General features: G+C 35.2%; 2 protein-coding genes across 6 annotated transcripts in view; one reads left to right on the top strand and one right to left on the bottom strand.

Moving 5' to 3' along the window:
* LOC127857620 (sarcoplasmic calcium-binding protein-like) overlaps positions 1 to 24,285 on the top strand; it is a 41,118-nt gene that overhangs the window by 2,526 nt on the left and 14,307 nt on the right. The window contains exons 1-3 of one of the 4 annotated variants that reach the window (XM_052394156.1): positions 4,526 to 4,714; positions 20,492 to 20,594; positions 21,485 to 22,181. The exons of 2 other annotated variants lie outside the window; for them this stretch is intronic. In XM_052394156.1, the coding sequence (XP_052250116.1) occupies positions 20,494 to 20,594; positions 21,485 to 21,926 (543 nt within the window). In that variant the 5' untranslated portion in view covers positions 4,526 to 4,714; positions 20,492 to 20,493 and the 3' untranslated portion in view covers positions 21,927 to 22,181. Of the gene's footprint in view, positions 1 to 4,467; positions 4,715 to 20,491; positions 20,595 to 21,484; positions 22,182 to 24,285 lie in introns of those variants that run through there. One more of the 4 variants, XM_052394157.1, reaches the window with a different exon arrangement.
* LOC127857621 (uncharacterized) lies at positions 10,460 to 17,089 on the bottom strand. Of its 2 annotated transcripts, XR_008038526.1 has the most exons (6): positions 16,744 to 17,089; positions 15,684 to 15,766; positions 14,320 to 14,415; positions 12,180 to 14,067; positions 11,747 to 11,815; positions 10,460 to 11,466 (listed from the first exon to the last, which is right to left on the bottom strand). XR_008038526.1 is itself a non-coding variant. In XM_052394160.1 (3 exons), the coding sequence occupies exons 1-3, from the start codon at positions 12,397 to 12,399 to the stop codon at positions 11,354 to 11,356; spliced, it is 402 nt and encodes a 133-aa protein (XP_052250120.1). In that variant the 5' UTR covers positions 12,400 to 12,684; the 3' UTR covers positions 10,460 to 11,353. The 2 variants fall into 2 exon arrangements, 1 of the variants encoding a protein (XP_052250120.1); XM_052394160.1 differs by lacking the exons at positions 14,320 to 14,415; positions 15,684 to 15,766; positions 16,744 to 17,089 and having other exon boundaries at positions 12,180 to 12,684.

Genomic DNA, 24,285 nt, shown 5'->3' with positions numbered 1-24,285 from the left:
TTTGATAATGCTGTTGATGATGATAATTACGACGAAGATTATAGATATACAATTATTAATATTTGGATGATAATGTCGATAAAGATGATCACGAATAAGATTATTGATATATTGGTGATGACGAGGATAATGATGTTGTTAATGATGGTGATGATGGTGATGATTATAACATCGATTCAGATAAGTTATTGCTTCTGATTTAAAGGTTTTTTCGTTGTAAATGATTTTTTTCTTATTAGTCATTGTTTGCATTTCTCATATAGACGAACAAAGATCCGTTAAAAGCTTACTTGTGTCTCTGATATTTAAGCTAGTTTCTATCATTGCGGATAATGTCTGCATGCATTCGATGCCACTACTACGTACATAAAAGTTATAATCATTGTAATCAAAAGCTTGATTCCCCAAACCTTTTATGTTAATTACAATCTAATAAAATAATATTCAGACATAATTTCCTACACATGTACATAATTAAGTACCCTGGAGTACATAATTCTATACATTACCTGGTTATTTGCATGCTGAGTAACAACGTCAATATAAAGCAAATTTTTCCAATCAAAAAAGCGGCATACACGTATAGTCTAATGGAAAATAACTGTAAAGTAATTGAACGCCATTAATGTTGGCAATAAACCTGACCCGGTTTCGTGACAAGAAAACTTCGGCATGTATCCGTTACTCAATAAACTCGAGGTCCCAAGTGGCTTCAGTTAACCCTTTACCACTTATATACGTATTTGTACCCATTTGCAGTCCCTTAAAAAGTTTAATTTAAATAAAGACCTTTCTTGCTATATTCAATTTTTAAAAGGTTTCATTTCCAACCCTATGATACTTATGAGCTATTTACACTTTGCTTCCGAGTGGAAAAGTGTTAATAGATGGATCGACAAAAAGCAGTTGACAGCAGTGCTTTTGAAGGATTTAGTAACTTAATTTTCTGTCATTGTGTCTTTACCCTTTTCCAGTAGTTTGACGTAACATGTTTGTGTGATGATAGTGACACATACCTTAGCGCGAACAAATAACAATGCGGTTTAACCCATTTATGCCTAGTGGACTCTCTCATCCTTCTAAATTAGATCAATTAATTTCAAAATTAGGATGTTTTTGTTAATGCATTTCTATATTTAGAATATTTCTTACAGAAATTCCTTTAAGCAAACAGCGCAGACCCTGATGAGACGCCGATTCATGCGGCGTCGCATCTGGGTCTATGCTGTTTGCCAAGGCCTTTTTTTCTAGACGCTAGGCATAAATGGGTTAAAACGTCTGAAATGTTACCTGATTGTGACCAAAGACTTACGTCAATTTCCTATAAATTATTTGTATGAGCACTTATATAGAATATCAAACAACATATATTTCTGAGAATTTTCGTGCACAAAAATAAAAAATACAGTTAATATGAGTTTGTATGTGGTTTTCAGCTTATTTATTGAAACAAGACTCGTAATCGATGACTTTCGCATTTCTCAGAAATTCCGTCAGCACGGGATAAATTAGAATTACGCATGGAAAATGAGGTTTAAGGAATAAATGAAATGGGTCGTGCCAGAGTAGCCTGTGTTGTCCCAGAGTAGCTTGTGTTGTCCCAGAGTAGCCTGTGTTGTCCCAGAGTAGCCTGTGTTGTCGGCGCAGCTAATAAATTACGACACTTTTGGGTGAGACTTGATTTTCCCTAACTAGGGACATCGTGTTGACAAAAAAATACCACAGAAGCACAGAGTGTCGTCCCTGATTAGCCTGTGCGGATTGCACAAGCTCATCTGGGACAACAGTCACGCACAAGCATTTAATATCAATTTTATCAAGAACGCGGCTCAGATGTTTGACAACTGTGGAATTATCAGAAAATGACATCGGAATGTATTGTGTCTAGGGTTACATCCGTTTTAATAGAAGTGGAAATGTCAACGTGGTTTAACAGATTCTAAAATAGAACAAGGCGACAGTTCTTAACCTTTCGCTTCCGAGTTTCCTTAGTCAGATCAACGAGGGTTAAATATTACTTAATACTGGTAGTCTAAAAAATGTTTCTGTTTGTACAGGAATATGGCAAACGGCAGAACAAATGTTTTATCCGGTTTTGAGATGTTGAATTTTAATGTGCATAAGGTTGAATTTTGAGTTTTAAAATCATGTTATGTCAAATTATAAATTAATAAACTCCAAACAAATAAATGTAGTCTATCAATGGATTTATATGCAGTGCGTTAAGGAGTCTCACGTTTCTCGTATATGTTCATGATGTACACTGATTTGACTAGTTAATAAAATAGGTTAATTAATTACGTGATTTAGCCTTTACTTCATAGAAATGTAAAACAGCGTGCTACACAAATGCTCAAGTCATATTTGATAACAAATGTAAGATTAACTAGATAAACTACTTCATTGACGATAATGAAGATAATATATTAATAGTTATTGAAACAATAAGATCCAGTAATAGCCACAGATATCCAGTTTGATCAAAACTTTGTACATGCCGTTCTTTCTAGCTGACTCTTTACAATCCAGTCAATGTTAAACAATTGATAATCACAGTTCATAGACCACGCCAGATATTCATTAAAGGGGCAAACCTCACATGCATGGTTCATTTAAACAATACAAACGTGAGATGCATATTCACTACCCTGGTAATATCATGATATGTATCCCTATTTGAATATTTAAGTTTATTTTGGTGCTTAACAATCGACGCATGTTTAAACTATGCTAGCTCCGTAAATTGATGCATAATAGTATGTAATGAGTACATTAAGAAAAACACGTTCGATGAAATGTCATGATTGGCCAATAAATGAGCCTCGTCTTGGGAAAACTGGGCTTAATGCAAAAAGTGTCGTCCATTATAAGCTTCTGCAGTCCGCACACCAGGGACGACAATTAACGCTTTTTTATGGAATGTTTCATTTTAAAGAACGTTTGTCCTAAAATAGATCCAATCAAGTCAAAAAGTAAATTCCTTGATTATCCTGTGCGGACTACAAAGGCTCAAGTTGCACGACTCTTTACTACTCGTATGCATTCATCCCACTTGTTTGAAACCTGGGCTCAAATTACTAATTTGTTTTTTAATGTGTTGAAATTAAACAACGAGCGTAAAATAGCCATGCATCTTAGCACAGTTTCTTCTTAACACTGGGTCAAACGATTTCTCGTCGTCTGTGTAGTAGTTTTATAATAATAATTGTGTTCTTTGTCAAAATGTAGGAAACTCGATTATCATTTTGTAATCAATATTAACTTTATTTAAGTAGCAGCCCTTTGAAAATACGTTTTATGGCGCCCCAGATGCATGACATTCTGATCTACGGCTCAAAAGAACATGACGTTTAATTCAGAAAATTGATCGTGTTTAGCCTTTGTCTTGGACTGCATTGATCATTGTGCGGTCAGATTTCAAGTATTGACAACCCGGTGCAATTCAATTTAATTGTAATTAAACTGTTCTTTTTTGTAATTAAAGGGACGTGTTCACAGATTACCGTACTTTGTTTTAAACATTTTGCCACTAATAAAAAACACAATAATATTTAAGAACACTGCACATCAAAGATTGATTAAAATATCACTAATAACGTAGGCTCGTTCTCAAATACATTGTTGCTAAGGAGTATTCGTTATTTGCAATTGATACATTATAAAACATGACGAACGATGACTGACTTGATAATTCGAAATGTTTTTGTACAATTTGGAGTATTTATGTTGTTTTTGTTTTATTTTGTGGCAAAACGTCCATCGCTTATGTTAAGTATCAAAAGCATTTAAATATTTATCCCATTTATGTCTAGCGTCTAGAAAAAAGGCCTTGTCAAACAGCGTAGACCCAGATGAGACGCCGCATGATGCGGCGTCTTATCAGGGTCTGCGCTGTTTGCTAAAAGGAATTTCTGTAAAAAATATTCTAAATATAGAAATAAATATACTTGACATCCCTAATTTTGGAAATAAATTGTTCCAATTTAGAAGGATGTGAGAGTCCATTAGGCATTAATGGGTTAATATCCCGAGTGACCGAATTGTTAAGACGAGAGCTTCTTGACCTAGTGTTTCTGACTGAGCCCACGCTGTATAGAATGTTTTATATCATTTTTATTTCTTAAAGTTTGTTCATTTTATTATAATTTAGTTGTTAGTTCAGATGTTGACATCTATTGAGTAAATGCATTTAATAAAGAACTTAAGAAACGCGAAAATCTGTGAATACGTCTCCTTAATAACCAATAGAGGAATACAATTATGTATTAAGTGAGATATGTTTCAACATTTTCAATTACACAAATGCAGTTTGTATTTCCCAAAATACACTAAATTGTTATATATCACGAACGTACAGTTCATTAAGTCATTAATGATATAAAAAGGGAAAGAAAACAAAACGATAATACTCTAATTAGATTATAAAATGATACCAAAAAATTACAAAAAGATACTTTACCTTTAAACCGATAGCACAACTATTCTATACCCGCACAGTCAGCACTTTATCATAATGGTTGTACAATTCACATGAATGTGGGGACATGGAATTGATATTGAAAAAAACTGTAATAGGAACAATCGTGTACTAGCAGTGATTAGTTTATCTGATAAATCGCCGCTGGTTAATCGCGTGAAACCGTGTATCTAATTAGTAGGACGCCTTGACTTTGAGTCGCTAACATCTAAATTGGGAGGTTGCAGAAAGCTTAAGGTACTGTGAAATTATTAATTTGATTTATTATCATGACAATTGTTTGTCTACAGCTGTGAATGTGTTTGTTTGGGAACATCATTTGTTTTAACATAGAAGTGTGTCTTTAAATATATGAGTAATATTTTTGTAAATATAGAACGCTTGATTGTACAATTATGCTTATGTGTGCCTATCATTCTCATTAACCGATTAAATTATTAAAATTGAGATGAACGAGTAAATTCGCTATTATTTAATGACGAGTTGTAGGCAAAAGTCGGAGTAAAGGAATTTGTATTGAAAAGTCAAGTTTACATTCAGTTAGGTTAAGTTTGCATCATATTAAGTTAACCCATTTATGCAAAGCGTCCTGAAAAAAGGACATTGCAAACAGCGTAGACCCAGATGAGACGCCGCATAATGCGGCGTCTCATCAGGGTCTGCGCTGTTTGCTTAAATGAATTTCTTTATGGAATATTCTAAATATAGAAATAAATATACTTGACACCCCTTATTTTGGAAATAATTGATCCAACGATGAAGAAGGCATACAATGGCTGATCGTCTGTCGTGAACAAAACGCTTACTTAACTACACATGTATATCTCATGTGACATAGACTCAACTTTATGCCAACTAGACTAAATTACATGTCAATTTGACGCAACATTATGCCAATTCGATTCAATAGTAACAGACCACAAAGCCATCTTCACCCATCATAATGTCAAATTTACAACGCATCAATACATTCGACACCACAGAAACTTACTTGACTAAATCTTAATCAAATTTGATTGAACAGAATTAAAACTGGACACATAAAAATGCCTGCTGTACTTTACTAAATGGCAATTAATCAAACATATCAGTTTCTTTTATCAAAAGGCGGTTTTGGCGTTCCATACTATTTAACTAACGTTTCTTAAATTGGCATACGAAAATGATGTGGTACTGAACAAGAACAATATGCCATGCGATTGTGCAAATCAATAGTCATGTCACACGAAGGTATACAATTCGTATGCAAAGTTACCACAGACGGTACATTATACTTTATTTCATAACTGAAATTGAAGTCCATTGTTTTCAATGTCGTGGTATGGCAAATTCTTTTATGTCATGTCTTTGGAACAGTATTGATAAGAGCCACATCTTGTCGGCCGCGTCTTGCCGAACAATACATGAGTATCGCTCTGGGAAAAGGGGGCTTAATGCACGTGCGTACGAAGTCGGCACGGACTAATCAGGGAAGACACTTTCCGCTTTTATGGTATTATTGTTTTAGAGAAAGTCTCTTCGTGCAATCCAGATGAGACAGAAAGTGTCATTCGGATTGTACATGCTGACGACACTATACGAAATGCATTAAGTCCCGATTTCCAAAAGCGCGGCTCGTTAATCTGACAACGCGAATCTGATATCGCAAATATCAAAACGTTAGCATTCGATGATGATCGCACTGAGGTCCTCACGTCATCAGTATCTGAAAAGCAAGAATTTTATCAAAATAATTATCTGACAACTTTGATCTTATGACGTGCATGTTCTGAATATAGAACTGCATTACGATAAAACGGTTTGCAAAATCATGTTATCACTTAACAGTACCATGCTATTTTTATTGTATCTTAAAAGCGTGCGTTGCTTTATGGGATATATTCATATATATATGCTTTCCGAAAAAAGGCTTTGTCACCCTATGGTATAGACATGTCCGTATACAGCCTCTTGGAAAACCGGGTTTGATTGATATGAGTAAAATGTCATCCGTACAGACTAATAAGGAACGGCACTGTCCCCCTATACAGAGGTTTCGTTTAGAAGAGACTTCAATTAAATGTAAAATTCCATAATAGCGGAAATTGTCGTTCCTGACTGCACAGGCTAATCTGGCACCACACTTTATACGCACATAAATTAAGTCCAGTTTTCCCAGAGAGCGGCTTAATTGAACCTTTATCAGATTATCAGAAGAGATCTGTTTTATAGGTTTTAACAAAGACATGAGGCGCTCCTCGACAAAGCTTTTCGGTTTATACATTCTTCTCATTAGTAATGTACGTGTTTTATTGTTTTATATCTAATGTAAGATGGCTATTGATTTTATCCTCTTGTTTCGTAGCTAATTGATGGGAAAATAGCTCATTAAAGACAATCTTAATGTAGCATTCCGTGGATATTGGATTTGGCTTAATTAAGCACAGACGGCATTTCTTCGCTGAAAATATTCGTTACGAGGTGCATCCATTTATCGTCCCTCATGGGAGTTCGATTTATGGGACCCACAACTCCAGCCTTGCCGCGCATACGATATTTCGTCGTTTACATAGCTTATAAATGTTTTGCACATGTTCATATTGACAGTCCTCTTGAAAGTAAAAGGCCCATAACTCTGTAACTTCAATAGACATATGCCATGATCTTGTCTCGAAGGAAAGCTTCATCATCTTCTGTAAGGACGCAGCGGTCTTAAAATATTTGGAGAAAATGGAACCGATGTCGCAACAGTCGGAGATTGGATTTACTAGTCCCTTGGGACCTAATAGGTTCTCGTAACTGGGATAATCGGGAACAAAAACCATCGACTAACTAATTTTGAATTCTGTTTCCTCCAATCTTATTTGCGACAGAGCATTCATTTCTGAGAGTAGATTTTCGGTTGTATACTATACACCAGTTATTTCTAAATTCTTGATGAATTAAGCTAAGATTGATTTTAAGTTTATTATGGCGTTTGTCTTTTCCATTCAATTACACTGCTTAATATAATGATGATGAAAACATTCAGAATTCAAATAAGAATATTACTACATCCATTTAACAGCCCGTTAAGTATTAAAGGGGACATACTGGAATCGTCATGACCGTATGTAAATCTTTGTGACTGTCTGTCTGTCTGTCTCTCTGTAAACCAAAATTTGTCCGCACGCGTTCTCTTTTATTTTTTTGTTCAACGTACACCATTCAGACTTGCAATTAATGAAGTTTTGTATGCTCAATATGAATCATATTTAGTTCACAATCACAAAAGTTATGCCCCTGTTCAACTTAGACTTGTTACAACAGCATGCCATAATTGAGGTGTCAACTTTCATCACTTCGCAGTTATTGCCCTCGTGAACGTTTATTCTGATTCTGAAGTGTTGTTCTGGGCATATCTTGACTATACGAGTCTTGTTCTGAGAAAACTGGGCACAATGCATGTGCATAAAGTGTCGCACCAGATTAGCCCGTGCAGTCCGCACAGGCTAATCAGGGACGACACTTTACGTAAATTGGATTTTTGCTAAGAAAAGACTTCATTTAAACGAAAAATGTCATAAAAGCGGAAAGTGTCGTCCCAGATAAGCCTGTGCAGATTGCACAGGCTAATCTGGGACGACACTTTACGCACATGCATTATGCCAAGTATTCTTTAAACACGACTCATACTATGAGGTATGACGATGAAACTTAATAATAGGTAGAAAGCTTCAATTGTTTGGAATCCAGTCCTTAAAAATGAGCTATCAATGCCCTCTGACACAGTGGCATGCGGTGGGGGGTATTTTAGGCTCGACAGTGACTGATAGTTCTAGTTATTTTTTGTTTAATCTATTTATAATACATTTCATATTCCACACACACACACACACACACACACACACACACACACACACACACACACACACACACACACACACACACACACACACACACACACACACACACACACACACACACACACACACACACACACACACACATACTTGTAAAACCTTCCAACCGGGGAAATGTGTTCTAAACCTACCAACCGGGGACCACCATTTCCACATATTCTAGAAAGCTGAAAGTGATAAAAAACAGACAAGTTTCGAACCTAAAATACGATTTTGACATAACAATTATGATAAATAGGGTAATAAATCAAAGAAAATTTTACATGCACACCGGGGAATTATGTGCGTACCAAATGAGGAACTGCGATGTGTACCAACTGGGGAACGGTGTATACCAACAGGGGTACTAAGTGCGTACCAACTGTGGAACATCAATGTGTACCAACAGGGGAATGGTGTATACCAACAGGGGAACTTAGTGCGTTCCAACTGTGGCACTTCAATGTGTTCCAACTGGGGAACGGTGTATACCAACAGGGGTACTATGTGCGTACCAACCGTGGAACTTTAATGTGTGCCAACAGGGGAATTGTGTTAACCAAGAGAGGAACTTAAGCGCGCTATCCCTGTGGAACTTCAATAATGTCCAACGGGGAACTTGCGTTTACCAACAGGGGTAATTGTGTGTAATCATGGTACCGTTGTTGATAGGACAATGGCGTGCACGTTCATGGATAATATTTAAGTTAGTACAAAAATTGAAAAGAATATGTATGAAACAATATTTAAATTAAATATGTTTATTATATGACCTTATATAAGTTCTGCAAAAATGCCTCATTTGATTGACTCAAATATTATTCACATCAAAATAAGCATACGAGACATAACGCAAATCAAACAATACATTTATGACTTTATTAGCTATAAGCCGACTACAAACATGCAAGTGCTGCATTATACCATAACAATCATGGTGAATTAATCAACAAATGAATACAATTCGTTCTTAAAACTAAAAAATAATGTTTTTTGTTTTAGGCCACGCTATTTGTCAAACCGAATGAAGGAGAGGGGGAGGCGGCTTATTTGTTTAATTCCTTTTTTCCATCAGAAAAAAATATTCACGATGTTCACGTACTATGAAGTTTTTTATCCTAAAAGTAGAACTGCCCATAAGCATGTAGATTGAGAAGTGTAAATTTACTTTGTCCTTACTCTGACATTATAAAATAACTCATGCATTTAATCCCCTGAAACAGGTAAACATCAGAAAATTCATTCACACGCATGGCAACTTCCACTTCACTTAAATTGTCTTAAATACATTTATTGCATTTTCAAAAATAATAAAATCTGTAGCTTTAAACAATCATGAACGTTTCACAACGAATGTGGCGAGGCCTGAGAAACAAAATAGTTTAGTAAACTAGCAAAGCGACTTGCTAACAATGCATTTTGATGCGCCAGTGACTTAGTCTACGGCGGTAGGTCAATCTGAATAATGATCAGTATTTATTGTTATAATATATGAATTCCAATTCTACAACTGTGATACCATTACGCATGTGCTGTATTAAAAATATACAGTATGTATGTACTTGTTTGAGTAGAGAATGCCAAAAACGGGTTAACGTTAATAATGAACTTACATTAAATTCTACCTGTCGAAATAACAGATTATATTTTAAGGAAAATAGTCACTGGAATCGCTTAGTTTTCCATTGCAAACCAAACACCTTTTTTAAGATTTGAATTCACGTATTTTGTTCAAACTACCTTTATGTAAACCAACTTGTGTACCTAATTTTTGCATAAAATATGATAGAAAGAGTGTATTTTAAGCACTGAAAATTTATGCCGATGTGTCAACCATATATTATTTGTTGAAAACAATATAAAAGTTATAATTAATGTTGTTATACACGTATAATCACCGCTGACTTTGACAGCATTATCATTTTATAAAAACACTAATAATTAAATATGTACCAAAGCAAACACTTATCAAACACGTAGTTTAATATTATTTTGCATCATTTACATTATAGTTTATATACTTACTGGGGAGTGCACATTTGAATCAATTGTTAGACCCTTGTTGGTGCCAACTTAAAATAATATGTACCAACAGGGAAATTATAACAGTGTGACTCAATACTGAACATACCAATTATATACACAAAGCAAATATGTGAATTGATAGTTAATGTGAATATCTACACGCAAAACAAATGCACAAAAGTCTGTGTAGGAAATTATTGTAATATTTAACAACTATTTAATCAATTCTAGTGCGATATTTACGCAATAATTTACATATTGGTAAAATTTTACTTTAAAATAACTATTAAGTACTCAACTGCAAGTCAGACACCTGTCATTCAAAACAAATTTTGTAAAATTGACAAAATATTCATTTGTATTCTTCACATTGTAGTAGTAGTTTAGCAGTAGTTTTTTTATGTTATTTACATTTATCTTATTATATCTAAAAGTGTTTGTTTGTTATGCTTGAACAAAATGTTTGTTTCCATTTATCCGACTGAATTTTTTTGTGCCTTCTCTGAACGTTTAGCCTTCTAGATTGATTTGCTATCATGTTTGCTATATTCATTCATATTCACCAAGTTTGGGGTAAAAAATAACTTGTATAGTGAGTAACTCGTAGAAACTCGTAATTGAAAGTACAAAGAAACACTCTTTGGCCGAACTATATACCAATCCTAATTGGTTCGGCGATATGATTATGAACAAATATCGTGTTTGACTGAACCGTATTAATAAAACATTCAAATACAATAAGCACACATATATCGTTTTCGAAAAGAGTATATAGAACAAGAAAACACACAAAACACATGTGGCAACTTCATCCTTTAACGTATTCTCCTAAATGTGCATTATATGAGTTATATTTTTTTAAGTTAAAAGTCCCCGTCGCTTTTTTGTTTCAATTAAATTTATGCAAAAGTCTTTGACATTTTTCCAACTTCTGTTGTGAAGGTCATTCTCACTTTCAATACATGCAAGTAATGATTTTTTCCCTGGTAATTTACCAATTATCAAAAAACGATCTAAGTGTCTGTGAACAGCTCCTGTTTTCGTCTTCACTCCGTTGCTTTTTGGCTGCTTGTTTTGTTCTTCTGGTATTTGAAGTACCCTTTTCTGTACATGGATAATAAAACACCATATGACGTCGCTAACTGCCATGTGTAAGATATCCATATTAAATATATATACTTCAGTACAATTTTTCATAGCAAAATTACGACAAAAGCGTCCAGGTACTTACGGCACCTGATAATGAAATCGATGTCACACGACAAATTTGGAAACATTATTTTGCCTAATGAATCAAACAATTACATGTAAGCCAATCATGTTCTAAGAAACATAAGAAACTTGGAGATACATAACTTAAATGCATTCACATGTGTATGCATACCTTTGTCTGTTATTTTTGGTTGACTGGTGCTGGGAAGCAGAGTTTCAAGGTCTTCAGTATTTTCATTTTCTGATAATTCAGAAGAATATTGTTCATCTTTCGTGTAAATCACAAGATCAAACATTATATATAGTTTATAATATAACAATGATGGAAACAACCGAAGCACACCAAATAAATATGCAGTTAGTGCATTGAAATTGAAAAATTAGAGGTAGCCAATGTAAACCTTACTGAGCACAAAATGAGTGTAGACTTTAAATTCCGCCTTACCTGGTCGTCTCCGATAAAAAAGAATTACCTTGCATAAGACAAGTATATTTCAGAAAATGTTTGTAATTCTTTTTATCACTTCAGATAATCAAGTTCGGTAATGAGCCCATTATTAACATTATGTTTACTGTATGAATTTAACACTAAAAATGCGACATACCTACAATACATTCGTCGTCCACATCAATATCGTCTAGCAAATTGACAGAATTTCTGGTAATTTGTCCACTTTCCATCATCATAAGCAGCTTGCTGACTTTGGCAACCTGCATGGTTCCATCTGGTAATCTGTAGAATTCTCTATGTACCCGAATGTCGTGACCAAGAAATTTAGCTAGAATGTCTATTTCATTTTCAGACAAGTTAAAAAGCTGAGTCATTGTGGCAATATGTTTCCTTAACTTTGTAGAACGAAGCCTTTTCGGATGTTCAGCTCCACAGTCAATTGCAATTGAACGTAATACATCTGTCCCACGAATAGGCGATGATGCAGATTTTGTTGGGAAAAGATATTTACTATTTAAACAGTTTGTTAGAGAATTTCTGCTGCGTATGAGCAGGTCGATATTTTCTTTCACCTGTCTTGGAAACAGTACTGCAGCTATTTCGACCTCGTTTTGCAATAATCTCTGTACGGTAAAAATAACGGCACAGGTTTTTTTCCAGTTTTGTTAAACATCCATCTAATTCTCCATCGTCATTTGTCGATTTGTTTTTTTAATATTCTTCGACTGTCATTTTTGACACATCGCCTGATCGTTTCGATTAAACACAAGCAGCTTTCAGACAACTTATGCCATGCTTGCCTTTTCTCGCAATTACTTGCTGATTCTTGTAAGGTATTTGCATGTGTTTCTGCTTTATGTCGTAAGTATTCAGACATTACTTTGACATCATTTGCCAATGGCAACAGTTCTTTCTGACTGTTCTGCTTAGCCTCATGAAGTGTTCTTAAGGCATTGGAAGACACGTCATCCGTCCAATTAATTTGAAATAGTTTGGAAAGCTCCTCAGCCCTTGTTTGCAGATCCTGGTTGTTTGTTTCGATTCCTTTCGAAATTAGAATTTTTAGACATTTCTGAAGCGTGCCAATCTGTAAGGCTAATGATGGTGTAGCATAAGTATTGGTGTTTCCGTCGAAGCCTGCAACGTTTTTGCAAGATTGTGTAATAAATTTGAAAGCATCGGGATACATGAAATTCTCCAAAGACTTTTCAACATTGCCTGAACAAGATCGCATGTCTTTCAGCAATCTAACTTCTCTTAACTTCTGTCTAATATAATTGTGTTGCTCTTCATCATGGCCCCTTTTTGTACAGAGTTTTTCACCGAATGCAAGGATTGTATTATCACTTTTGACTTTGCGACTTATTTCGTCGTTTCTCATGGACTCGATTTCTCGTCTTAAAATAGTGCTTCCTTCTTTTGATTTTGGTAATAGCAGGCTGCTCTCTAAAGCGAGTCGTTTTCTTGATCCCGCCGCATTTGTAAACTTAAATTTTTGAGTGTGCCTCCACAGGATTTTCTTCGGGTAATACCCGTAACAGTAAGGACAAGGTCCATACTCGTCTGCAGCTACGCGTTGATTGTGACGTTGTCTGTATGACACAAACAGCTGTCCTTGGCCATCTCACAATACTTAAACATTATGGAGATGGTTCCCAACGTTCCTTATTTTATCATACATTTTTTTATTTTCTGCTGAATTTTCCGTATTTAATAGATCTTTCACATCTTGCCCATCTTTATGCTGCGAAAGCAAATGTTTTTTTTAGTTTTGTTTGAGCCTTTTCGCAAAACATGCAATAAAATCTCTTATCGTAATGTCTGTATTCACTGTTATTTGTTTAAGCGATGGTGATGTTGGTTTTGTGTGCCTCTGCGGATGATTCGTCACGTTCACGAGATTGCAAGGATTCAACAGGAGGTAGTGTTGACGCTGTCTTCTTTTGAAATCTTTGAATGTTTGGTATGAGTTCGACAACTATCGACTCATCTGACGATGCATCGCCTTCTTCCGGAATATAGTCTTTGTCATTGTCACTATCCTGTAAAATAAAGTTGTTTTCCTGTGTGTGAGATCATATAAAAATATGAAAATATCACAACATCATAATTTGTTGTTGGTGAACTACATCCATAAAAATGTGTAAGTGTAACATAACACTTACCAGAATGCATGTCTTAATTACAGTTCGATACTAGAGCTTGAAAAAATTCGGAACTTTATATAATCTTAGATAAAATGTTTAAATGTGTGTACTGTATTGCAATCACAAAATCGTTATAAGTTTACGTACATCGATATCCGATGATTCACTGTTCAACATATTTTCTGCTGCATCTTGTGAATTGTACTCGTGTGCAGTGTCGCTATGTTCTTTAGTTTCGGTACTCTGCAACACAATTCAATAAGACAATAATAGAGTAAGATTCATACATCCACGTTACTTAGTATCAGTTGAAATTGCAATTCTTTAGTAGCAGCATTTTCAATTGATATCATCACTCATGTGGCTTTTTATTATGATGTAGAAAATCTAAGTGACATGAGAATTTTGTGTAAATGTTTGCAACCGATGGTATAATACAAGTTTAATTCACCTTCGTCCAAAATAGTTTACTTTTGCTTATCTTACATCACATGTTTTATTTTTTGCCGTTCACTGTCATTGGGGAAGATTTGAAACAGATTGATAACTTGTTTTGTCGACATAATAACAAACTGAAAAACACCCATAAAACATTTTTAAAGGTTGCATTTAAATGATCAATTTCAACAAAACGGTTTCAAATTTAACATATGTTTGATTATTTATCTTGAACGTATCAAGCTTGTTTAAAGATTGGCTGAATGCAAGTCTTAACATATACCAGGTTGTTCCAAACATGTTATCAAAGTTCAAAAAAGTATACAAGGAATATTTTTTTACAGATACTAATAAGAATAAATTTATGCACGGTTAAATGAAAGGTATTGTACTTCTCTGGACAAATGTGTTGGAAGAAAAAAGAACTGGTGAACGGACTGTGGTTCACGGTAAATCCTGTATGTATTGTGCGGTGGTTGGTGTAAAATGAACTATCCTTTCTTACCCATGTCAGAATGTATCGTATAGCAAAATATCGAGTAGATGCTATTGTTTTTTTGTCGTTAAGATAAAATATCAACCAATGACCATATGTAACACGCAAGTTAAATTTCTTAATGTCTCAGAGTTTCATACACAGTAATTGGCAGCGTATAAGTCTTACACTGAAAATAAAAATTAATGATATTACACTTCTTGGATAAGCGTGATAACGTTTTTGTGATTATGATGAAGTCGATGTTTATAAACTACAGTGGTTAATACACATACGCACCAGTTTCATTGACAGGTGTAAATTCTAAATTCTTTGTGTATATGAAGATTTTGAAAGACAAGTAGTTCAAAGTCACTACAACTGGTAAACAATATTTTATTCTTTTAAAATTCGCATAACATGTTAATATAATGATCATCGACGTACGTGTTATGTTAAGCCCAAATACCAATTAGCATCACCCGGAATAAATATTGGCACAATATAATTTAAGGCAAAATTACGCCTATTTCACTGAAGACTAAACCAAACCAGAAAATACGCCTTAGTAGCTTCGACATAGTGAAATATTACAAACCGTCTCATCGACTTCTTCCGTGTGTACGGATGTTGTTTGTCCTGGTTCCTGGCTGTCCGTAGATCTAGTAGTCATTGTGTTGCCTATTCACAACAACAATAAAAAATGGTATAACACATAATCTAGTCAGAGTTAAAAAGTTCGTTATTCATAAAAACATTTAGTACAACACATTGACATTAATTCCTTGTACACAAATTACATTAATTTCATGATATACATAATATGTATTTAGGCATGTGTAGTTATAACAAAATCACTAAGGAGCCATAATTCTTACAAAATGTTGTTTACAGTAGTCTGCTCTTGTTTATAGATTGGGGTCATGTTGGTAAAGAAGTATGCAAAATATAAAAGCAATATGTCAAGGGACATAGAACATATTTGAGGTGGTACGTAAACTTTAACAAAGATTTATCAATAATATGCATATTTTAAGTGGAAAAACGGGGCCATAATTCTTACAAAATGCTTGTTACAGTTGTCTGCTCTTGTTTATAGATTGGGGTCATGTTGGTAAAGAAGTATGCAAAATATAAAAGCAATATGTCAAGGGACATAGAAAATATTTGACGTGGTACGTAAACTTTCACAAAGATTTATCAATAATATGCATATTTTAAGTGGAAAAAAGTGACCATGATTCTTACAAGATTGTTACAGTTGTCTGCTCTTGTTTATAGATTGGGGTCATGTTGGTAAAGAAGTATGCAAAATATAAAAGCAATATGTCAAGGGACATAGACAATATTTGAGGTGGTACGCAAACTTTAACATTCCAACGCTCACGCTAACGCTCATGCTAACGCCGACGCCGGGGTGAGTAGGATAGCTCCACTATATATATATAGTCGAGCTAAAAACTGCCTAGAGCTCTACTCTGTTTAATGTATATTTATAAAATATATTCTTGAAATATGTACCGTAAAACAAGCTTTGTAATCAAATGATATTTATATAAATCGATCTTTAGAATTCGTCTTTCAGTATTACTTTAACGTTTACATAAAAGCGCTTTTTACTAGTAATTAAAAATTATAAACATAATTAAAAAACTTACCTTAGTTTAATGCGTTTGTTCGCTCGAAACTCCATTTTTCCAACTGACTTTCACTAAATGATATAAATACCGAGTGTATGATTTTTAAACAGCGCAACCGGGGAACTGTTATAAGCCTGGATACACACTCGATTGTAATATGGTCAAGATTTGTGTATATTTTGTGCATGCCACAAACCCGCTAATCGGGGAAGGCGTTGGATTTCTAATTTAAATTGACAGTTTGGTATTTCATTCACGTAGATTAGAGTTTTTCGCCTAAAACCAACCGGGGAATTCCCCGGTTGGTAGGTGTTCCCCGGTTTGTTGGTGTGTATTCATACGATTTTCCCCGGTTGGTAGGTTTTACAAACTCACACACACACACACACACACACACACACACACACACACACACACACACACACAAATACATTTTGTGAAAAAAACTGCTGAAAAAGCACAAATAGCACACACATGTACACTAATAAACTAATTATGGGTGCTGATCATCAAAGTGGTGCGAAAAATTAATATACAAATACTCGAGTCCGTAACCCATCAACGCTTGTATGTGATTTAGCCGGCGTCGTATCTTATTACCGTTACCATTGACGGCGTGTTACTTCAAAACATCCTCACACTCGAGCAATTAGTACACTTATCGTTGCCTAGGTAGCCTGATTAACAACATATGTTGATATATCCACTCCTCATGTATGATACAGTGGATGCAATGAGCAATGTTGAGACAATAATATGAATGTCTTACCTTGATTGAGATGATGAATTGTACAGTACCGCGAGCATCAAAGCGCTGAGTGCATCAGTCGTTAATGGACGACTGTAGAAAATGGGGCGTCCTTATTTATACACTTAGTCGGTGCTTACTATTGTAATGCTGAGAAAAAACAGCCTGTCACCCTTTTGAAAAGGGCATTTGTGACTAAATGAAAATTAGTAATACGCTTTTCAATAAACAGTGCATTCTTGTTTTTATTATAAAGGGAATCGTTTTATCTTTAAATAAATACCGAATTAAATATATATGTCCATAATTTTGGAAATAAATTGATCCAATTTAAAAGGATGGGAAAGTCCACTAGGCATAAATGGTTTAGCATATATTGTAAGTTCTAATTTTTGTTACTGTTTGAAACAATTCAAAATGTGGTAAAAACAATGTCGTTCTCGAAAAGATGGAAACTCTTTACGAAGAATAAATCAACCAACTCATGAAAAGACAAATGCATATTGTCGATGAAAGCAACAACAGTCTTTAACTGAACGTTTTAACGTTGCAACATGAACAAAGATGTCTGCGACACTGCTGCAACATGTTAGGTAAGCAATGCACGCTGACAGCGTTTGCGTGGCATCGTGGTATGGATTTCTGCGTTGTCATGACAACAGGTTAGCGTTATTGGTTATAATCATTGCATCATGGAAACAGTTGCATAGTGTAAAGTTGTCCAGAAATGCAACCGAATCTGCTTTCATTTAGTAATAGTTGTTTGTCTCATGGAATGCCCGTTTTGAATGTTTCGCTTCTCATTGTGTCAATGTGCGAAAAAATAGTCAGCTCGTCTTATTACTGCTTTGTAACATTGATGAATATTGCTTTGAGAACAACATTTCGCATAGCATTAGTGCTCATTGCTCTATATAATGTAGTCATCTAGAATATTGACAATTTGTTGTATTAATCTGCTAACAATGTTTATTGAAGTGATTGTGTATTTGCATTATATGTCTTATAGAAGCGGCACACATTTGCCGTTGCATGTTTGCTTGATTTTGCTGGCGGAATGTTAATGACTTACACGTGTATGAATCTAGACTGCATTAAGATAGCCGTGCTTGAGATACATATCATCATTATCATCATTCGTTTATCGCAGCCACCACGCTGAGCCAATACGCCAACAATAACACCCGCAGTCGGTGATTAAGTAGCCTAATTAGTTCCCTTATGTTCTAACATAATAATAAACGATGTATGAACTGGTGCTGGCAGCGCCTTCCCTTTTTGATACTTTCAACGCACACGCAATGTTTAACAAACATTATTTTTGGTTTCGAATAGCTGAACGTCATATCTGACTAAACGTACACATTTATCGCGTTATTCTTTTTCATTAAAACTGATTTCACCAGCTGATTTATTGACTTCAACTTCAACCCAAAATCACAGAATTTGTTAAAAAAGGAACGTTATAAGTTTTATACATACCCATTTTCATCAATAGTCAAACAAACTCTTAAAGGACAAAAGCACAATCGGTACTCTACGAAGTTTAAGATAATATTTTAGTTATGGTGAACTATTCAGCAAAACGAAAACATTTGAACATTTTTTAAAGAATGACATCTTTGCTAATTTAGATGGTTTTGAATTTTTGTTTCTGATGCCCTTTAGTTCTTTAAGAACATGCTGTTTAATATCGATCAAGGTTTGGGGTATTAGTGTACAATAGTTGAGTGTTATTGTAATGTACAGTTTTTCTACAATATACTCGTAATTTATCTCACTAATTGAATAACTGATACCCGATTACAAATATGTGGTTATATGTGTTGAATACATATACATTATGCGTGTTGAATAAGCGTCAATATGATTCGCGTTCTGATAAAACAGGGCGTAATGCTTGTGCGTACAGTGTCGTCCCAGATTAGCCTGTGCAGTCCGCATAGGCTTATCAGGGACGACACTTTCTGCTTTTATGACATTTTTAGTTTAAATGAAGTCTCGTTTTAGCGAAAATCCAATATAAACGGAAAGTGTCTCCCTGATTAGCCTCTGCGGACTGCACAGGCAAATCTGGGACGACGCTTTACGCACATGCATTATGCCCAGTTTTCTCAGAGCACGACTCATATTTTATACATATGCTAGCTTTGTGTGTTGATTATTGCACAGTTCCGCATGTTTGCGCATAGCTTAACTTTATAACACATATTTTGGCCGGTTATTTGGAAAACAGGCCTTAACGCTTGTGCCAAAAGTATCGTCACAGGCGGATTGCGCATGCTAATCTGGAACGCCTAGACCGGACATTCGTTAAGAAGAGATTTCATTTCAACTTACAATTCCACAATAGAAAAATTTAGCGTCCCTGATTAGTTAGAGAGGACTGCGCAAGCTTATCTGTAACGATACTTTACGCACATGCATTACGCCCGGATTTAACATAGCTAGGCTCATTTGCTTGTATGTGTGTTATAGAAAGTTTAAAAACATTTGTAACTTATTATTAATCGATTCAACTTAAAATTTCTTCTACTTACGCTTTATGAATGTTGGAAAATTCTTCTTAAGTAAATCGAATATTTTTTGAAGAGCAATATTGTTTCAATTTCATGCCTCAACTGTGATTATTTGAGTGTATTACACACACGTATTATGTAACCAAAAACTTAAGTTCTGTTCAGCTACTTTATGTTACAATAGTACACTATTTTAGCCTTCATTGCTTCAGACTACATTTATTAAGTTAATAAACCTAATAAACCTGCAGACAAGATGTTCATGCATAATTTAAATACTGCTCTGGAGTCGTACTGTCACCTTGGTTAATTAATTAAAGATTATTGCCTCCGTTTTCTCGTCTCAAACATTAAATTCCCAACGTTTTGTCGATACGGGCTCATACGACCATGGAAGGGAACGCAATGGTTTATTCAGGTATAATTATGTCGTTGAGGATTTGCTCGTTTAGCGTTTAGAGGTTTACAATTTTGCTTAAGTTTGATTTGCCCTTTTCAGCAATGGCCAACGAATTTCTCCTCAGCAAGTGGAAGCTGTGGTACAAGTCCCTAGATGTCAACCATGATGGCAAGATTTCCATTGAAGATGTTGTGGAGTCCAGGTAAATTCATTCCCCCAACAGTTCTGATACTGACTGGATTTCGATCACCACTCTTATGTCGATGTTGTCTCATTTTGGGCGTGATTCGATGTTAAATCAGCAGCAACTGAAAAGGTGTACTCTGGTTTTATATGGGCATCGCTTTGGAAAAACGGGGCTTAATGCATGTCGTAAAGTGTCGTCGCAGAATTAAAAGAAAACTTCAATAAAAATGGAAAGTGAAGTCCCTGATTAGCCGGAGCGGCCAGCAAAACTAATCCTGGACGATTCTTCTATTGCAATCTAAAACTTTATGCTTTCGAGGTTTCTGTCTATTTCTTAAGATAAGTTTTGATTGCAAGCCATAAAAATAAGCACACAATTATGCATTTAATCAATGTGAACACAAAATAAATAATTAATGCGTATCAATCTAGTTTTTCATGCGTTTACTCGAACACAATTGGGTAGAATTCGTCACCCCATTAGGTCTGTTGGGAACATTATTCAGAACTTCAGTTACTTTGTTTATTGTAACAATCTTTGGAATTTTGTGTTTTCTTTCAATAGATTGCCTGTAAACAGTGTATATGGTCTCAAATATGCATGTGATAATTATGCGGCATTCTGTCTACAATATGTACGTCAGATTTGTTTGTTATTGTCTTATCACTAAGTACTATTATTCGTCTACCATTACACACAGTCAGCAAGATTTAACCCGCATTTCTAAATCAAATAAATAAAGAATAGATTAAAGTATATTCAATAAATGCACTTAAGCTTTGGTATTGTTAGATATATAGACACAACGGATTCTATAAACATAATATGTACTAGTACATGTACATAAACCGATTGTTGACCACATTATTTGTAAGATGGTGCATGGTATCCGATCTGTATTGCAGGAGCAAATTCTCCGACTTACACCATCTAGAAGGGGCCAAAGCCGACCAGGTGAAGGAAAACTTCTCCAAGTGGTGGGATGAATTTGTCTTCCGTGGAAACCAGGGCGAAATATCTTTGGATGAATTTATCGGCGCTCTTTCCAACGACTTTGTCAAGGACAAGTCCAAGTTCAAGGCAGAGATGACCAGGTGTTTCAACATCTTCTTTGACGTTATCGACACCAACAAGGACAGGTCCATCTCCGAAGATGAGTTCCTAATCGCCTTCAAAGCATACGGTCACGAAAACGTTGCCTTGGATACCAAATTCTTCAGGGCGTACAACCCAAAAGATGGTCTCGTGTCTCTTCGAGAAATTGTGGACTCGTGGATCGACTTCGTCACCAGCGAAGATTCGTCCAAAGAGAGCATTGTGAAAAAAGCCTTCGAGGGCGGCGTCTAACTTTCAACCCAGACTCTTTGCTCAAGTGCGATTTTTCTACCAAAAGTGTTTTGGAAAACGACGGAAGCGTAATGCGCGTTTAAGAACCAATAAACTGAATGCGCGAATTTAGACTTACTTAAAGTATGCGGGACTTGAGATACTATTTTTCTTTCAATTCAATCAGGCTTCGAACGTTAATCGTTTGCGTTTTCCAAAAATGCGTTATGTGTTTGTTCTGTACCCACGACTTTGAAATAAAATAATAAACCGCCATTTCTACTTATGACTTTAAATTTCCCAAATAACCATGTGTACCTCTGGCGTCGAATTTTCAAACGTGCGATTGTTTATGCAAACGTTCCCTTCTAAGATGGTGCTCATGAGACCATAATTACATATTCAATATAACATAGGCGATGTTTATTTACATTAACCCATTAATGCCCAGTGGACTCTCCCATCCTTCTAAATTGCATCAATTTATTTCCAAATTTAGGGATGTCTAGTATATTTATTTCTATATTAAGAATATTTCTTACATAGATTCCTTTCAGCAAACAGCGTAGACCCTGATGAGACGCCGCATCATGCGGCGTATTTTCTGGGTCTACGCGGTTTACCAAGGCCTTTTTTCTAGACGCTAGGCATAAATGGATTAATTAGTATAGTTGTTGCCTTCATATCGCTGGCAACCGCAAGGGAGACAAATCGCCCATACATGTAAAGTAGAAGGCGCTCGTATCGTCCTTGTTTATGTGTTACGTACGCTCTTTCGTGAAAAAAGAATAAGGAAATTCCAAAATCAAAGTAAGGAGAGAAAGTTATGTTCCCATCCGCTAGTTCTTTTATTAAAGGAAGGTAATTTATTCCGATGTATATATTTTACTTTGAAAGGCTTTCCCAACGTTTGCTTGCTTCTTTCAAAGACTAAATGTGTTTTTGAATCCGACAAATTTTATCAAATTTTGTGCACAGGCATGATCCTTAGATTACAAAAAAAAACATCGTTCAAATCGTTCTTGTCCGCTGAAAATGTACATGCAAGTAATTGTAATCCAATTCCATGTATATTTGATGCAATAAATACGTTTAAACTAAAAATCATTATCGTGTGTTAAAAGCTGACCACGTTTTTTTTGTGCAACGTCCTATTCAAATTTGGTGAAAATCATGTTTCGGGGATCAAAATTATGCCCACCGTAGGAGTTACTTGTTCTTATTTGTATAAAGTGAACACTTCCCTCAAGCCACCTTGCAAATACGTTTGATATTTCGCATGTAATATTATACGGTTAAACCCGACCTAAAGCTTGTTTAGACCAAGCCCCTGTGGTTACAACGTGCCCAAGCCCCTGTGGTTACAACGTGCCCGACCATGGATATAACTTGTTTTCATAGCATATACACAAGACAAAATTAAACAATTTTTTTCCCTATATCTGATTTTCTTAGATATTCGGCGATGTTTTCCTTCACTAATTTGTTTAAACCTGGTTTAAACCAGGTTTAATTTTGTTTAAACCGGGCATGTGGGATTCGCCAGAGTAAATGATTAATATAGAGTTATGAAGCAAAATATGTTATACAATCTGAGCCTCTTAACCCTTTGCATGTTGGGAAATTTGTCGTCTGCTCAAATGTCGTCTGTTGAATTTTTTAATTAGCATTTTCTTCGATTTTTTCAAAGAATACTATCAGAATAGCAAACAGTTTGGATTCAGATGAGACGCCACGTTCTGTGGCGTTTCATCTGGATCCAAACTGTTTGCAAAGGCCTTCAAAATTCGGTTCCCGCACTGAAAGAGTTAAACCACTAGGCCAACCGCTTTGATATTTGGCATGACATCAGATATTAGTACTCAACGAAGATTGGTTTAGTACTGTCCCTGTGGTTAATATACCCTTGGGGTATCATGCATGGAATGGACGGTAACGGTAAAGTAACTATACAATTCTGCTTCTCAGAATCAACACGATGACATATGGTATTGAACACCATATAGTGGTTTTCTTACTTTGTTCAAATAAGCCTCGCTTTGCGAAAACGGGGCTTAATGCTGATAATACGAAAAAAGAGTACACTTGATAAACGGTTATAAAGCGATGTTGTAACTGTGCTAAAGTAAGATAAAGGTACGAGATAAAGGTTAAAATTATAGTTTGATGCTTTTTTACTATACTCTATTATATTCTACTAAATTCCACTCCATTTTATTGTATTGTATTCTTTTCTTGTTTTGTTCTGTTCTTTTCTTTAAAACGAGATTGATTCAATCGTCTGCGTAGAACGCGTTTGAGTTTATAAAAGAGGCATATTTTTTTCTTATAAAATAACACTTTACTATATATGATGAGGCCGGTTGATTTCCATAAAATA

This window comes from Dreissena polymorpha, chromosome 14, assembly GCF_020536995.1.
Source record: "Dreissena polymorpha isolate Duluth1 chromosome 14, UMN_Dpol_1.0, whole genome shotgun sequence".
NCBI classification, from domain to species: Eukaryota; Metazoa; Mollusca; class Bivalvia; order Myida; family Dreissenidae; genus Dreissena; species Dreissena polymorpha.
The sequence above is the reverse complement of the archived record's forward strand: the minus strand, read 5'-3'. Positions and strand labels throughout refer to the sequence as shown.